This window comes from Anarrhichthys ocellatus, unplaced genomic scaffold, assembly GCF_004355925.1.
Source record: "Anarrhichthys ocellatus isolate YVR2014 unplaced genomic scaffold, GSC_Weel_1.0 scaffold6, whole genome shotgun sequence".
In the NCBI taxonomy this organism is placed as follows: Eukaryota; Metazoa; Chordata; class Actinopteri; order Perciformes; family Anarhichadidae; genus Anarrhichthys; species Anarrhichthys ocellatus.
In genome coordinates, this window is record NW_022280036.1 from 8,375,462 (window position 1) to 8,394,042 (window position 18,581).

The following is an 18,581-nucleotide window of genomic DNA, read 5'->3' on the forward strand; positions in this document are numbered from 1 at the left end:
TTGTACCTTAAAGTGCATGAGCTCCGTCATTTAGGCTCCTTTGGTTATATGTGATACGTTTTTTTATTATTATGTTGGCCCAGCTTCTTCCAAGTACAAGCAAATATAGCACAGGCATACTTTTGCATTGCTTTCTCTGTCAGCTTAAAGTTTATGATTTGGTTTATTCATTTTAAAATGTTTTATAATGAGCTAATAAGGAAGATAATTAACGAAGTAGGTGTCAGGCCTCGTCTACAACTTGCGGTTTCGAAATCTGTTCTTTTCTTGGACCAGCCGACTGTTTGTGTTTGGGGGGGGGCGGGTTTGTGCGCTTGTTTCAGGAGGCGGAGCGGCCCGGAGCGTCGGACGTCCTGCAGAAACTGTCCTGTCCTCTCTCCCAGAAAACAACACAGAACTTAATAAGTTAGCAAGCAGTGGCGTGGGCACTTTGCACAACCGTTCATCTCTTCGAAAATCATTTAAAACAAACGCGTAAGACCTGCGATCACTGCACCAGAGAGAACGACGCTGGTGAGTAACTATACGTTACGTCCGCTAACAATATTCATTGTAAGGTTCCGTGTCTGCTGTGAGAGCGCTAATAGCCGTTCAACTCAACAAAAAAGATGACGAATTGAACATTTAACAGCAATGAGGACCACTGACGCGCTACAAACTTGACTTACTGAAGTGAGTCACGAAAAAAGAAAGAAGTTTTAAAGTAAATCTCTGGCTTGTGATTCATGCCACCTGTTGCTCTGAGCAGCGATGAAAGAGTCCAGAAACTGCGTCAACTCACTCGTTTCTTCACTTCTGTCAACTAACGCTAACTAATTAACGACTTCCCTCTAAATCACTGCCTGTCACTAACACATTAGTGTTATTGTAAGTTTATTTTATTTGTTAAAAAGCTGATCCCGTACGCTCCCGTTGCATCTACCTGACGCTTCAGATTAGTGAACTCCCATTCATTGTTACGTAATAATATTTTCCCACAGTGTAAATCCTAGCTTCACCGTTTACATTCGCTCTTTCAAGGTCGGCTGCTGTTAACCGAAGTGTTTTCTTCATGTAGTCATGTGAGCCGCTGCAGCTGCAAGACACAAGACGCAAGACGCAGTGTCTGAACTCTGACACAGAAAACTAATCGGGTCACACGAGGAGATACAAAATCTGCTTTTGTTAAATCTTTGCAGAGTCTCCCCCTTTTGCACAGATCAAAGCAAGGGCCTTGACATCCAACCTGTGGTTCACGCTGACCTCCCTGCTCGGCAGCACACAGGGTCATGAAGGCAGCACTGCCTCAGTGAAGGATTCCTGCTTTTGCAGTGACAAATACAATGGGAGGAAGAACATTTGGCTAATCCAGCCAATTGAATACATGACAAATATTTTTCATATTGAAGCAAAAACAAAACAAAAACTCCAATATTGACGTAAAGCCATCCTGCTCATTGATTTGTACTTGCTACTTTTCCCACAATGACATAATGAAACCCGACACGACCAGCATGGCAAGCCTGCGTCAGTTAACCAATGTACATCTTCTCGCAGTACGTATTGTCATATCTCCAAACCTTACATGGTGCTATGTTTTGACTAAATAGGCTCAGTAGGGCTCAGTATTGTCTGCCGTTACCTATTTCATGCTAATGTGATATATCCTGCTTGTGGCTTTGTTGCCTGTCTTATCAGTGTCCTTCTTCCAGCCCCATCTCGCCCGTCTTTGTATTGTAACATCAGGAGGAATGGGACGCTATCAGCAAGGCAAACAGGAACCTGTTCAAAGCCCATTGTCCAAAGAAACACATGTTTGCTGCTGATGGCTTTGTCTTCACTGGCTTTCCAGGCATAAATGTGTCTAAAAACATTTGGTAGCTTGTAATGTTTTAATGTTTGTACAGAGTTTAATATTTATTGCCAGCTGTGTTCTCACGGTCGTGCCGCAAATCAGTCAAACAGCCCCGCATTTATTATAAATGTGACAAAATTGAGCCAAATAAGATTTTGTTGCTCTCTTTTCATGGCATATCCCACGAGCCTGGGCTGCAATTACGTTGTCATTTACAAGGATCCATTACACTGTGTATGCACACACACACACACACACACACACACACACACACACACACACACACTGCACAATCACTCTAAATCTAACACCCGTCAAAGTTGTGGAGAGATGGCAGAGCTCTTACATTTCTCTCAGGTCTGACTGACTCATATTCAATTATTTTCTTTCTGTTAATACCTTTCTCTTAACTATTTAACCTATATTCTTTGTCATGCATGGCAAACAGTCATTTTGTTATGCCATACCTGTTAGTCACACACCTGTCATGCTTTTTTAAACACTACCTGGTCATTTTTGCAAAAAATGTGGCTGATGTTGACTCATATTTCCAGAGATGCGATGTGTTCTGACTGAGATGTTATAAACAACACAGGGACCTCAGTGGAGAGCAAACAGAACATTAAGACTCATGCAAAACAAGAAAAACTAATTAAAGCGGACAACATAATTAAATGCAGTGAGGCTTTAATGTTTCATTAGTGGCTGAGTGTGGAACTGGGAAACATTTGTTGATATTACTGAATTATGTAGTGTCTCATCTCTGACTAATGAACCCGTCTGAATCTTTGCTTGTAGAGGTGGACCACCTGATCCAGGGAGTGGGATTTATTTTCCTTCTGCATTCCTGATGGAGTCATACAGAGTTACAGGCATTCCTAACAGTGGACCACAGCGGGGCCACACTCAGCCGTCCCGCCCCTCCAGGCCACAGAGCAATGGAGCTGGTACATACGGTCTCAGCATCCGTGTCCAGGGTATAGATGGACACCCATATGTAGTTCTCAACAACCAGGACAGGGGTTCTCAATCCCTTATGGACCCGAACAGTAATGGGTACATCGACACAGAGGGCTCTTTTATTGAGAACTACCAGGAGTATGATTTCAGGGGAGGAAAGGAGGCTGGATCCGACAGCCCCTTTATGGAGTACAGGTCTCAGAAGATAACCCATTACACTGGTCCTCAAAATGGCATCGCAGATTCACAGGGAAAGAAACACTCCTCTCTTCTGAACTTTCAGAAGCACCCTGAGATACTGCAGCCGTATGATCCAGAGAACAACTCCCTGACCCTTGATGCTTTCCACAGCCTGCCTTCAAGGCCTCTTCCTCTGGATGAGACTGAGAACCAACACCAGAGTTCCTCCTCCAAATCTTCTGTACCTGCGCTGTCCAATGCCATGTCATCAAGCCTGGACAGGAGCAAAGCTCCTGCGCAGCAAGAGAAAAGGCAACTTCCATCCCAGAGCCTGAGTGAGACAGCCCTTTTTAAGCCGAAGTCACAGCCCCAGTCTTTGCCTCCTACCCAGCTGGCTCAGTCTCAGACCAGACCACAATCACAAGTAGCTCAGCCGCAGTCCAAACCTCATCTTGCCAACCTGAATCCACCTCAGTCCAAGCCAGGCTCTAAAACGCAGCAGCAACCAGTGCTTCCAGCCGAGCCTCAGCCCTCCACCGTGTCACGTCGAACAAGTGAGCAGAGCAAGACATCATCTCGATCCCCCACTTCGATGAGCAGCACCAACTCCAGCCTCGAGCGCACCCACCGAGAGCCTGATGTCCTTCCTCTACGCAGGACTGACTCCAGCGGTCCAGTCCTTCAGTCCTCATCCCGTTCCCGCCACTCCTCCTCATCTTCCACCTCTAAAGCTCTGGTGGAGGAACAGATAGACCCCCTATACGCAGACACCATCAATCGCCACGAGAACCGCCGCTACATCCCTTTCCTTCCAGGTTCAGGCAGAGACATTGACACAGGCTCCATTCCTGGTGTTGATGAACTCATTGAGAAGTTTGACGGCAAAGATGGCAGCCACCACCGCAGGGGCCGGGCGGGCCGCAGGAACAGGATCAATCCAGACGACAGGAAGCGCTCACGCAGTGTGGATAGCGCCTTCGGCCTAAGAGATGGCTCTAGCTGCGTGGACGGATTTAGCCGCCAGCGAGGCACATCAATGGAGCATGTCCTGCGGCCCTCACAGCTACGGCTGCAGAAAACAAGCGGCAGTCAGGACTCTTGGCTCACGGCTGTAGATGGTAAGGGTGACTCAAGGGCTTCATCTTGTGTGGCCAGTGCGCCTGGCTCCCCTCAGAGCACCACCTCTAAAGGTGTAAGCGCCATACAGGGTTACAGCAAGCCACAAACTCGCACCTCTTCACTACCATTCAAAAGCGTGGACAGCGCCTTCTCAGCTGGAAAGGTGTCGTCAACATCTCCATCCAAGCCTTCTTCCACCGCCGACAAAAAGCCCAATACAGAGGCAGATGCTCAGGTAAAAAGGAATGTATGCTGAAGCATTATGATTGGATCTTACCTATTCAATGTGAAATGTCTTTTTTTTTTTTAACATGTGTCTTAGTTTACTTGAATTATAAGAATATTCTCCAACAGATGATCGTCTGTTCTGTCTTGTAAAAACTTCATTAAGATCTCCTTTCCTGTCATTGCCAGGCGACACCTGATCTTTTGAAAGGTCAACAGGAGCTTTCACAACAAACACACGAAGAGACAGCAAAACAAATTTTGTTCAATTACCTGAAGGATGGGTGAGTTATCTTGAATTTTTGTTGCTGTATCTTATAAATATACTTTTCAGCTTTATTTGCTCATTGATAAAAAAAGACTGAATGTTGTGAACATTTTCTAGTCTTAATTCCTTGGCTGTTAGTTGAATCATGAACTGAGCATATTGTTTACTCTAATACCTAAATGTATCATGTTGGCACGATAAGGTAATGCATCATGAAGGAAGAGACTGTTCTGTGTGTTTTTATCAGAGTTGGACTGTTTGTGATAAAAGTTAAGGAATGTGCTCATCTTACCCTCCCATCCAGCTGTCTAGAGTTTGTTTTTTCACAGAACCCCACTTTCTCTCTCTGCTTTCTCTTTGCTGCAGTGCGAAAACGTCCTGTTTGCGTCTGTAATCAGACACTCACTGCCTGTCAAGGAAAGGCATGTTGGGTTAAAAGGTTAAATGTGGTTCAGGTTTTAAAGCAGGCAGATATGATGGTGTATGCATTCTTTACAGTATTTTAACTTGTAGTAGGTAGTCACTGTCAAGTCTTGTTGCCAGTTAAACTGTACTCTACAGCAGTTGAATCAGTTGTGCGCCATTTCACAGTTAAAAAGAGTTTGCCAGTTTTTACAGTTCTTGCACACGTGCCACAGACTTGTGATCATGTAGAAAGAGAGCAGGAAACTGCTTGGGTGTGCCGGGCCACAGGTCAGGAGTCACAGGACAAAGGAAAGGAAACACAGATGGAAGTGGGGCTGAAACTGAGCTACATTCCCAAGGCCTAAGAAGACAAACATTCACCAAGAGGGGTTATAAAGGTTTAATGAAAATCATCTGTATGAGGAGAAAAGAGGGGTTTTTTTTTGGGGGGGGGGGGGGGGGGGGGGGGGTTGGCTGTCTGTGTCAGCCATGTAATCTATTGAAATAATGAATCACTGCTGCCATGTGAAAGTGGTATAACTCCAGTTTTGTGAATTCTGATGTTTTCACTTTAACTGGAGGAATCATTGTTCTTCTGTGGGTTGAGAAAATCCTGCGATCTTTGGTCTTTCACACGGCTGGGGATGAACTCAGAAATGCTTAGTGTTTAATGACAAAGGCAAAGCTGCTTTTCTTAGCTCTGAAAATGTTGTTGTTTAGGTTTAGGAAGGTTTTGACTGAGCAAAAGAATACTGTAAATGTTTGGCACTTTGTTATCTTTTAGATATAGGACAGGAAATATGTTACCACCAGAGAGAATGGGCGCGAGGCAGAAACTATGTGGGTGTGGCTGGTTTTGGGACCAAATGTTGTGAATTCAGGCTTCTTAAAAAACATCTGTTTTTGTTTCAGTAACTAATAATATGAACAAAGGTACTATTTGACTGTAAATGTTTACTACATCATATATTTGACATTACAGTAAGCATTAGATGCCTTAGACGTGGTGTTATTTCTTAACCCATGCATTGATTACTGCATTTTTAAACATTTTTAGCTCTGGCTCCTACTAGTTCACCTGGCGATGAAGTGAGACTATACAGCAATTCCATTAAACTGCCCATACGTTTCATTCTTCTCCTCATGTGCCTCATAGTTTATTGGACGGGTGTAATGAAGCTGTTTGTGATGTGAGGTGACACATCAAAGCAGCTTGATCCTTCCTGACCCTTTCTAAGCTGGGAATGACTTACTCTGTTCCCAGAACAGTCTGCAATTAATTCTTGAGCTCCCAAACACTGAGAAAAGTTGTTTTTTTTATACCTTTAATAACCTGTGCGTGTGTGTCTGCAGAAGCACCGATAATGATGATACGACAAAGAGAAAGGTCAACCTTGTCTTTGAGAAGATACAGACGTTGAAGTCTCGGGCCACGGCGAGCGCACAAATCGATAACAAGGTGAGACATTGTTATGTCATCGTAATTGTGGACCACTAACCACTAAAGTATGCCACTTCTCCCCTGCAATTTTTTGCACATGTTTGTATTCGAATCATAAACTCGGGGTTGTAAAAGTGCAGTTTTACCTTCGTGATTTAGTTATCTACCAGTAAATGGGTGAGAGATGCGTGTTTGGGGTTCAGCTTCCCAAAGTGGAGCTGAACTGGTTGATAAGTTGATAAATGCAACCAAGTTATTTGTGTTAACATATATTTCGACAGTAAATTCTTCTTTAACATCCTGTTTGATTCAAACCAGTGAAGAAAACTGTGATTTTTGGGACTTTTTAAGACTGTGTACATATTATATCTCTGATGCTCTGAGGCAGAGCAGACACTGTCAGCTATTGAATATTTACCCTTTACTTAGTAACCGAGTGCTAATGCCAGAGTCCAAATATTCATCTTGTAATTTGATTCATAATGGATTAATAAGAATTAAGCAACCCTAAAACTTCTGTCTTCTTCTGTCAGTCTCTGGACTTTGGTGCACAGACCAAAGCTCTGCAGGAGCAGAATGAGGAACTGGGAAAAGAAATGGCCGAACTGAAGAGACAACTTGAGGACCAAACCACGGTGACAACAGTCTAACTGTGCCTCCAACACCAGCCTGTTTATGTTGCCGATCGGTTTATAGCTAAACTTGTTCTTTGAGAATATCCTAAAGAGCATTTTGGGGCTACTAGTTTAATCTAGAATTGGCTAAGTTTAACACAAAGGCCCGTTTAGAATAAACAGCCTGCTCAGCATCTTGATAACCTGTAATATTGTAGTGAGTGGGTGCTTTAATAGAGTAAATGTAAATTCAAAACACTGTTTGTATTGCATTTACTTTTCAGTTCATTCTCAGATTCCCTCAAACAGATAAAAAATGACCATGACTTTATGTTTTTATCAAACAGATCAGATCAATTCAATCCAAAGGCCGAAAGCTTGTTGCAGTGGATGTAAAAGACTAGATATGTGTACTGAAACTGAAATGTCAACAGTAATATTTGTGTGTTTCACCAACAGAGGAATCAGGCTGACAAGAGGACAGTAGCAGGTTTGAAGAAGCTGCAGCAGGAGCTGGAGCGGAGTGTAGAGGAGTGCAAGCGTCTGAAGGAGAAGCTAGCCAAAACAGAGTTCGAGCTCCAGGCCACAGTGGAAGAGTAAGTGCAGCGTGACAATTCTGGAGAATGACAGGTCACTAATGATCGGTATTAATCAACTAGCGTAGCTCTGTTGTGTGCCAGTATTTTTAACTCTTCAGGGTGGTTCAGTGAGTTAAGCTCCCTTCACTGGTATCTCCATCCTGGTTGCATGCTCCAGCAAACACAACTGGCAGTGTGTGGTGTGGTGGGAAGCTGGTGACGAACCATGATCTTGTCGCTGCGCTACTGATCTCTAATGATTTGTTGAGGATTTGCACGCAGGCTGGTGGGAACAGGGACTTTATGCCCTCCTTGGGAAGCTCCTTGTTGACAGGTGAAATGAAGAAGTGGTGTATCAGAAGAACCATGTTGCTGTTAACACCTTCCTTAAGCCATATAATAATAATATAGAATAATATGAATAATTAGCTTGACTTGTTGGAGTACTGTCACTCCGAAAGCAGTGTAGCATGTCTGTTGATGAAACCACTCACTGTTGGTAGTTGGTGGTTACCATGTCAGTTGCTCTGTCTTATTATACAGCCCTTTGTGACTCCTCTGGTTTGTTGGGTTTATCTTTCACCCTCCATATTAATGCATGCTTGGTGACTGATTTACTATTCATTCTGACAGCACTAACTGTCCAGCTCCATTTCTGCTCCTTTACATATTGTACAAATGTTATTGGAGTGCTCAGTTGGATGTCTAGAGTGTTGGCATTATCCATAGCTTGCTGGTTTTGTTTGCAGTTGTCAATGTTTTGGATGGGTATAGTTGGAATATCTTAACAAAATATGTTTGAGCATTATTGAACTATTGAACGCTACACTCTTTTTTTTTTTTTTTTTTTTTCTACCTCCTTCTCTGTCGTACCTTCATTTTTAATTATTTTTTTTCGAATCCAAGTTTTAATTGAAGTTTTGTGTCTCAGGTGATTATCATCTGTAGTTTCAGCTTTACTGTGCTTCTTTCTCAGGATGAATGACCCAATACCAAACATCGATTAGTTTATTTTTACAGCAGGAATATGCTTCAGTCTACATTACTGTGGTGATTTGTTTGAGGTTCCTCACATCACTTATCACCCTCTTCCTCTGTGTCGTCGTGTAGAGGCAGTTTACACATTATTGCTTTGCCGTCGTTCAGGTATTCGTTTTAACCCCTGTGCTCTATAGGCCTCACATTAAGACCCAGCACAGGTGCTGCCATTTCTATGTGTGAATTAAGGTGCAGGTGTGCGGGTGTGTCTGTGCATGTACATACGCAGTATGTAGAGTGCCTGTACTGTGTGTTGTGACATGTCACATGGTTTGTCAGGCTGTTCCAGGTGAAGATGGAGAGGGAGCAACACCAGACAGAGATCAGAGACCTGCAGGACCAGCTGTCAGAGATGCATGACGAGCTCGACTCAGCCAAGAAGTCAGCCGCCGATGAAGAGAGAGACATCATTATGGTGGTAATGCACTGTTCATTGTTCTAGAGAAGACGTTGTTGAGTTTTTCTGCTCTAAGCTTGTAGAACATGTGGCTACCTCACTAAAACAACCGTGAAAGATAAAAGGTACTCTGCCTCTTGAATATTAAAACCATGTACATAAACCATGATGTAAAGTGAAGTGTTGGAGTGAGTTAACATTAAGGTGCTGTTTCACACTGTATTTTAAAGTTTAAACTGTAATGCAGCCAGTGTAGAGACCAGCCTGTCTGGAAGAGGCCTAATGATTTGTACCATCCTATACTACAATGCTGATAGCGATTATCACACTGAAATAACACCAAATGTATTTTAGTTTTGCTGAAAACATTTCTGTTATACCTAAGCAAGTCAGTATGGTGATGGCTTTATCTGAAAGATTTCTCTTTGGAAACGCTACAGACTAAACTATCTCATTTGTTGTTATTTATATTTCCAAAAGGCCCACATTCTGTCTTGTCTTCAGCTCTACATTTTTGATCTATGAACAGTTAAATATAAACGGTTTCAGTGAGAAATGTCTATGTAACCAAAGGCAAGAGCAAACTTAAGGGCCACGGTGAACTCCAGTCTGAATCTTCAAATTCTGAATTGATAAAATGTTTCCAAACTATCTTCCTTTTCCGCAGGACATGATGCAACTGAAGGTGGAGATGCAGGAAGTTCTCCTAGCCAAGGAGGAGCAGGAGGAGGTGCTGAGGAGGAGAGAGAGGGAGCTCACTGCTCTGAAAGGAGCCTTGAAGGAGGAAGTGGCCGCTCATGATCAGGAGGTGGACAAGATGAGGGATCAGTATGAGAAGGAAATAAGCAGGCTGCAGACATCTTTGGTGGAGGCCAAGCAGGTAATCAGCCTCCCGTTTCTTTCTCCTCCCTCCCCTCTCCTCCAGTTTGACTTCTTGTGTTCCCTCCTCCTCACTTCCTTAGCTTTCGCTAAGCTTTCGCCCACCCCCACTCCAGAAACACACCCTGTCACAGAGGAGAGTCAAGATAAGCAGCGCATCGGGGGAGCTGTAACTGTGTGTGTGTGTGTTTTGCATTTCAAGTTATGCCATATGTTCATCACCAGAGGTTGGGGCTTATCTGTAGCACTGAGTGTCAAAATACTGAGACGCTGGTTCTATAAGCGGCAGGATATACTGTTTCAAGAAACATGGCACTTTAAATCAGTATCACTTTATTTCTGTGGAAAGGATTTGCAAAAATAGCAGGCAATGGAGGCAAAGAGGCCTTGTTTTTTTTTGTCTCTATTGCAATTTAAGAAATGTTTAACATGAGTAAGATGAGATATTTTTTATATTAAACAACAAAAACTGAAATATTGTCATTCAACAACATAATTCCACAAACCCGCACTCAGCATAATACTTTGGTGACTAATAGTTTCTAACATGCCTCAGTAGCACCAAAGTAGCCTCATGTACCTGCAGTTGACCCGTAAATTCCAGTAATACTTATAAATGCATAGTTTCATAATTTCATAAGCACATGGCTTTGTGCTGCTGCTGCGTTAGTCATAAATCATGATTCTGTGATTTGTTTTTGTTTATGATAAAGAGCTGAAAAACATCCTACTTTTTAATGGTGATGTAATCGCAGTGCATAAACAAAGTAGTTTAAACACTGATCAGCATAGGATAACATATTCACCTACAGCAGTTTGAAGCTGTGCGATTTTTTTCAGATGACGCAAGTGGAAATTCAGTTCAGCTTGAGTTCACACACTTGAGCTGCATCAACAGAGCAAACTGATAAAAATGAAACACGATGTAACAGTTAATGTAGCTCGTAATCATTGTTCATGGGAGTGTGGAGGTGTTGTCTTATCTCAGCTTGTTACTGTAGGGAGGAACATTTTACAGGAAGGATGATTAATAATAACATTTAGAGACATTTATCTGTAGATTCATATTTACAAGTTGTCTTGCTGGCATGTCACTATTGTAGCTTAGTAGCAAGTCATAAATAAAGGCCCTGTTATACTCAGTCACAGTTCTGTTTTTACTATATTAACAAGAAATAAACTTCTGAAAACCTGAACATCAAGATCTACAAACCTCCTTGAACTAGTGATGAACCAGCCATCATTTAAGAGTGAATGATTGAAGTACATTTTTGGTAGAGCAGAGAGCCTTTGTAAAATGGAGAGCAGGTGAGTTAAGATAAGAGGAACAGCAGTGCATGGCAGGAGACGGCACACTGAAAGGACTGAAGACACATTGTTTTCAGTAGGTCGCTGTGTGACTCACGTGTGTCCTGTTTGTCTCAAAGAGTGGAAGTTGTGCTTGTTCTCGGCTTCCTGCAGGCCCAGTGGGGGTCCACAGCAGCGCTCTGCAGCAACAGTCTATGAGAACATTTCCTTTGGTTGAAACAGAGGTACTGCTCCCCTGATGGAGTATGTCATCAGGGGTTTACCCTCAGTGCTTTGTAAACACTTGACAAGATGAAGTCATTGTTTGTTTCCCTTTTAAGATATGAAAGAGTTCTCAGTCATTTATGTCCTTGAATTAATGTTCTGTGCTCAGGTTACACCGAGGCATTCAGAGATTAGAAAACTCTGCCTATCAATCATTATGCAGAACCATGAACTCATATTCATCTATACAGTTGCACTTTTATGATTTCGCTGTTTATATATGCTGTTTATGTCGGGGCAATGTGAAAACAGGTAATAAGATCGGACAAGTTAGGACATAAAAGACACATCAATTAAATAATTTTGTCGTCATATCTACAAAATAAGCATATTGAAAGCATGTGGGTAATAAATACTGTTAATCTAGAAATTATGGTTTTCTGTGTAATGAGAATACAGCGTGATATGCACATTCCAAAAAAATAGCAAGCATGCATCACCATGAAACCCAAAGCCTTTTGGAGCTCAAAACACAGCCTGTGGCCAGACGGCTGAGCTACAGGTTTTGAGAAAGCCTGGCATTAAAAGGGAAAGCTGTTTATTATCTCATGTACGCTTCTACTTTGTATGAGGGCGTCATACAGAGGAGAACGAGAGCCACAGTGAACTGAGCATCTTTTATTTTTGTGCCCCCATCTCAAACCGACCCCCTCTGAGTGGCCCTAACGTTTGGGTTGACCAGAGCAGCCCATGCGAAGAAGAATGCTGGAAACTGGAGCACTGAGTTGTTCTGTATACTAGTTAATTGCAGTGGCAAGCCATCACTAATCTAATGAGCGGCCGTTCCCGAGTTGCGTCGTGTCCCCTCGACTTTCTGTGCCCCGAAAGAGTGGGGGTAATTGCGGACCTCAGTCGATGATGAATGATGAGTTTGTTTCACACAATAATAGCAGCGGGGGTTGGGACATGCTGAATAAGTGGGTCAGTATGCTGTAGAAAAAGGGATGCGTGGCTGACCCCCTGAAAGGAGCGGGGGGGCCTGTTTTGTGTCTGAAATTGAAAGCTGCATTGTGTTTACAATGAGCTGAAATCTGTGGAATTTCATCGGGGTTGATAAATCTTGGTCATACTTTCTTAAGAAGATATGAATTTGCTTATTTTTAGTTTTACTTACCTGAGTTCTCAATGCTCTGCAGCAAAAGGCACATTTTGGAAGTGGATTTGATCTTGTGTGTCAGCGTGTGCTGGTATGCAAAACGTGGAAAGATGAGGTGTGGCGAGTAGAGAGAAGGGTCTGTTTCCAGGAATGTCGGGGTCGAAGTGGAGAATGTGCACCCTGCGGACCTCCTTTTTCACTCAACTCCAGCTCTGTTACAGTGCACCTGCTCTGACCTGCGGGAGAGGCTTGGGCCTTTTCATTTATGCCTCTTCAGGGTGCTGCAGTTTCATCTCCATCTCCGCAGCACACCGGATTCTCAGTGTTGGAAGCTTTAATAGCTCTCAGCTGTACTCTTCCTTCCTAACTGTAAAGACAGAGCCTTGTGCTTATCACACCATTTCCAGCTCTTGTTAAGTTAAACCTACAGCCCCGAGGCACAGTGTGTAACACGGCCACATTGTTATCACGCTCTCATCTGTAACCTCAATCCCAAATGCCGTATTTTTTCATTTCCTAACTCCACGGTTTCCACACAAGACTCTGCAGTGATCTCCCGCTCACCACAGTTCATTTTCTGGCCTGTGCCATTCTCGCTCGTATCTCAGCCTGCCTTTTGAGTAATCTCTGCCAGTGTGTGAACTGAAGTCTTACTGTCTGATCATCAAACTTACGTGGCCCACAGAAGAGTTGCCCCTCAGGCTTGTTTTGAAAGGAAGCACTCCCGCATATGTCTGTGTGTTTGATGATAGCACTGTATTTCCAAGCGTATAGCTTGAGGAGCTGGTAGGAGATGCAGGGCAGTGAGTGAGGAAGGAAATGATGGAGAGTTTCTGGATCCTGACAGAGACTGCAAGGAATTAGCCATTTATCCTTGTTGGTCTTCAAATGGCTTTAATGATAACTTTATACATTAAAAAGAAGAATTAAATACAGCAGCAGTTCAGTCAGAAAAGGTTTGGTTGAGAAAATGTTGCTGCACGGCCATATGAGGGTCACGTCCGTGCAAAGTCAGGCAGTTGCTGGATTTGAGTGTTTGTTGTTCCTTTACCTCGCTGCCTGTGAGCGCTGATGTGGTGGGAGCCTAATCTGCCAAAACAACTTGCAGGTGTCAAGTTAAATATACATCTCCCATAGAGATGACCAATAACATGTGAGACTAGTGGTTAGAACCTGAGAGTTAGCATTCATCAAGCATTGCTTTTAAAGGCAGGTGGTGTGTTTTCTTGTAAACTTGTCAGGGATTGTTCATTTTATGTTCTATGTTCTGCCTTCTTGTGATCCACATGACCATGACATATTGAATCAGAACCAGCCTCTTGGCATTTTAGATTACATTTTGATCTTGTATTTGTAACTATGCCAGCTGACCTTTTCAGAACATAATGTTGGACTTCACTGTAACTGTGTAACGTGTGGGCTGAGATCTCCCATGTTTGAGTGTTGTGGGGGATGTGGATTTTGGGCATCCCTTCTCTTGCTCACAAGTTTATTCAAACCTAGTCTTTTTTGGCCTTAGGCCCCCCCCCCCCCCCCCCTGTTTGTCTTTCTACTGAGACTAAGCCTTTCTTTGAATTTTAGCCAGGATGGTGGTGCATGATTTAATAATTGACCCTGTGGAGCCTAACAGTCAAAGTCTTGAGTCACATTCACTTCAATAAAATTCATGATTTAAATAAATACTCTTTATTAATGTAATTAGTTTCATGAGTTGCTACATCTGGTGCAGTGCTCCACCCCATATTTTCTGCTGTTACATTGCATGATCCAGTTTTACATTTGAGAAATGAATGTATGCGTAATATTTTACAGGGAAAAAAAGGCTATAGATTAGATGATACTAAAGTGTTTGATATTCAGAAACCCCAAATTAGTGTGCATGAGATCACAGAACCCAGTTTGATCAAATGTGGTCCCAGTAAACCCCCAAAATATGATTGATTTTAGATATAATTCTGCACTGGCTACAGTAAGTGTCCCTACATTATTTGGGATGAAAGCTGTCAGTGACTGTACTGATGGTCAGAGAGTAAAAAACTAGTAAAATTGACGAGAATATGTTTTTCAGGGCAGCCCTGAGATCATGAAAACCTCACTTCAGATAGTGCGTTCACCCTTTCTTTCAGAATTAGTTGTTTTCATCTTGCAAGTTAGGTGCACTGTGATGAAGGCACATCAAAACATTTCCACGTCTTACAGCAATGCTTGTTTCATTGACAATTGCAGACGATAGTGTGTGTGATGTCAACAGCTGTTCTTTCAATACATCTAATATCAAAATCATCAAGTCACTCAGAGCATCTGCATGGTCACAGTCTCACTAGTCTCAATAATGCCATGTTGTATCCAAACACCCCTGCAAGCTTGCAGTTTGGCTTTGCACAGAGACTTTAAAAGCTGGTTTCTGTTTAAATTTCTCACAGGACAAGATTTGATTACGGCCCTCCTTTGACCAAAGAGATGCCAGTGCTTCTCAGCTGTCACATTTTAATTTCTACTTCAATCCTTCCTGTCAGTCCGTGACAGGCCTTCTGTTCCAGTTAACCTCGGGTCTGGGTAACTTCTTTAATGAAGGATGATGTTGTATATGTAACACACACTTTGTGCTGGCAAAGGAAATCAGGGCTTCCACACTGCCAAAGATGTTTTTTTAAAGTTCTTCTCCTGATAAGAGGATTAAGTTCAGATAAGGTGATATACCACACAGGTATGACCTGTACTCTAAATGACTTTGGACAGTTTGATTTAATTAGGTCAAGTTTGGATTTGAAGCCTCTTCGGTCAAAGGCAACAAAGGCATTTTTATTTGACACAACGAGGCTACATCACTTCAGCTGTCAAAAAACTCAAACCCACAATAAGGGAAAAACAGGATTGGTGACGTTTTATCTCCAGCTATCAAAAGAGTAAACGCCTGAGTGGCCAATAAACATATAATGCATGTCTACAACACGTACAGTGCTGCTGGTCTGGAGTTAAAAGGCTCATTATAGCCTGCCACACATATGTCATCTGTTTAAAGTTCTAATCTCTTTGTTTGGACTAAATTAGATAACAACTAGAAAAAGAAAAAAACACATTTTGGTGATTACTCCTTTTTAAAACATGACAGCGTAACATCTTCATAGCATGCAGGCTCAATAATATAGCAGTAGGCTTAAACTTTTACAGAAGCAAATCACAGTTGGCATGTTTTTGCAGCTGCTGTAGCATTTTAAATGTATTACTGCACTGCATGTTATATTTTGCGCCACAATGTTGGGTTTTGTGGAACAAATGTTTTCACAGTTTGTTTTTCAAAGATGGCGCTCTGGCCGAAGTCATATGGGATAAAAAATAACTCCAACATGTTGGTCTTCAAAAAGAAACACAAAGCACAGGCAGAGAAACGTTGGGAATGGGGAGGGGAGAGAAATGATAACATGTAAGCAGCTGGCTTTGTGGAAAATGACTTCATTTGGACAAACTACCTGTGTGTTTACACTGATTGTGATTGATATTTAGGCTCTCAGAGTTGCATTTGAACTCTGCCTTTGGTTACTTGTTATTGAAATGTTTCTATGAGAGTTTATGTGCAGTATTGTGAGTTGTAATGGTGTTACCTGTATATCTGATAAAGGGGTTAATCCTGCTGACATTTATTGAAAATACAGATTGTATAAATATGGAATGAACTAGGAAAACGATGTACCCTGTCCGGTTGTAGATTTCTGTTCTGTAGGTTACTTGCAGCTGTGTTTGTCTTTAGACCATCAGACTTGGGACACATAATTCACCTCAGCATTTGTGGCGCGCTTCAAAGACTGCACAAAGTTAGTTAATGTGCAACTTTATGCAAACAGTTTGAGTACACAAGACCAAGACCAAGTCAAACTTTGAGTTAGTGTAGAGGAGGGAAAAAAGACAAGCGGTATGATATTACCTCATATTCTTTTATGATATTGCACTAATACTCTGAACCAGCTTGTGTTGCTAGTCTCTTTGTTACATTTGTATTTAAAGAGGTGATAAGGAATTGTATTAAATTGACAAATTAAACAAATCATTGTCTAATAGCTGATAAAGTGATTGTTGTCTTGGCACTAAACCTTTAGTGGTTGTTAGGTAATCTTTAATAACGCTTTAACACTTTAAATGAATGATTTACTTTTTTTAGTAGCATACAAGTTAGTGAAGCCTAATGAGATATAAATGGGCAATATAATAGGCAATAGGCATTATTAATGGTTCTCAGGCACATGATAATTTGACATTTATGTTGTTATGTCTTACAATTTAAGGAAAGTTGATCTTTCCACAAGCTCATGTTCTGGCATAAATATATCAGATCATGATGCAGGTCTGTTTAAATCAGTCCAAATAAATGAGAGTTGCAGAATGGAAAGTCTACTGAAAAAGAGGTAGGCAGTAGCGGGTTCTCCCTCTTTCTGGCTGGGTGGCTTTGTCCATGTGTTTAACTGGTATGACCCAGTGTGGGAAGTGGGACAGGCATGGTAGTATGAGGGCTGAACATGTTGTATATGTTGTTAAAACGGAGCACTGACACACACTGTCAATGCTTTATTACCTCCACTGAAGAGGTTCGTTTTCTTCGTTTGTTTGTCAGCAGGGTTATGAAAAAACTACTAGCCCGATTTTCATGAAACTTGTTAGAAGGGTGTAGAATGGATCAAGGGAGAACCCTTTAAATTTATCAGAATCGCAGGGCAGATACATGAATTCTTTTTCACTTTCATTACCATTGCGGGATAGAGCATGGCCTTGTTCTGCGCAGTGCTCATCTAGTTATTGTAGTAAAAGCTTTGTTTCGCCTGACATCCCCCCCCAAATCCCATTTGGCAACCAACACTTTGATATGTGAGTTTTCAAAGCAACGCGAGGAAGCTGCTGTAACCCAACATAACACAAGAGACCGGATCGTCTGGGCCCAAACTGCAGATACTCCAGTCCAGAAAACTACAAATGTATCGTTTGTTTTCTAACATGACCTCTTATTTGTCTTGAGAGGTAAAAACTCTGTATTTCGCAGTACTGTGTCTGTTCAAGGCTCCTCGCTCCTTTGAACAAGTGACCCAGTCAGGCAGAGATGAGGGCGGCTCTGTGGAGACAGGGGAAACAGGTCTTACTGGCCTGCTACCACTGAAGCAGGGAGGCACCCGTCAACTCTCTCACATCCTGCAAGTACAGGATGTGTCTGTATTCACGCATGGTGACGACAGGACGACTTGATCAACGAGTGCCTTTCAACTTAGTCACAAAGAGAATAAAGGGGCGAAGAGTAGTAGACTTTGGATTTCAGCAGAAACTCAATTCTGCATTTGTAAATAAGTAACCGCCTTCAAAACCTCCTTCAACTGCCCAGTGGGACTAACTAGAGTGCTTTAACTCACAAAACTACACACTTTTGCCAGCTGCAATTAATTAATGACATATATAATCTGCTATTATAACTTGTTTATTTGTGCTTTTTAAAAGAGGCACGTGATGATTTTTTGTGATAAATAAATGTCAGATGAAAGAACCCATATTTCATGATTTCCTCTACCTGCTGATTGTGATGTAATTTAGGTACTGCTCGAGAAATACAAAACAGTTTTCAGTTCTACTGTTTGTATTGATGCATTTTTTTGGGCCGCCTTTCATCAGTGTTTCACCAGCTGGGTTACAATTTAGTTGATACTTCAAGTCAGAATGGTGTGTGTCTGTGTATGTGTGTGTGTGCTTTTGCGCCACACACACATGCCGTGACGTACTTGGATGTCAGAGAGAGTAACCTGCCTGGGCAGAGAGACAGCATTGAACTTTATTTACCCGTTGACACATTTTAACCCCTTCAGTGTTAATTCAATGTAATGTTTCAGCTCGGTTATAAAGTGAAACAGTAACTACACACTTTGTAGTCTTGTGTAGTGTTGTACCTCACTGTACTGACTCACTATTGGCAAACCAGTTTTCCGAACATTCCACCTCCGTTC

General features: G+C 42.2%; 1 protein-coding gene across 1 annotated transcript in view; it reads left to right on the top strand.

The window, feature by feature from the left end:
- The first annotated feature begins 337 nt into the window (after positions 1–337).
- cgnl1 (cingulin-like 1) overlaps positions 338–18,581 on the top strand; it is a 28,220-nt gene continuing 9,976 nt past the window's right edge. The window contains exons 1-8 of the mRNA XM_031846292.1: positions 338–513; positions 2,633–4,328; positions 4,508–4,602; positions 6,345–6,450; positions 6,966–7,067; positions 7,506–7,642; positions 8,942–9,080; positions 9,727–9,939. Coding sequence (XP_031702152.1) covers positions 2,685–4,328; positions 4,508–4,602; positions 6,345–6,450; positions 6,966–7,067; positions 7,506–7,642; positions 8,942–9,080; positions 9,727–9,939 — 2,436 coding nt within the window. The 5' untranslated portion in view covers positions 338–513; positions 2,633–2,684. The remainder of the gene's footprint in view (positions 514–2,632; positions 4,329–4,507; positions 4,603–6,344; positions 6,451–6,965; positions 7,068–7,505; positions 7,643–8,941; positions 9,081–9,726; positions 9,940–18,581) is intronic.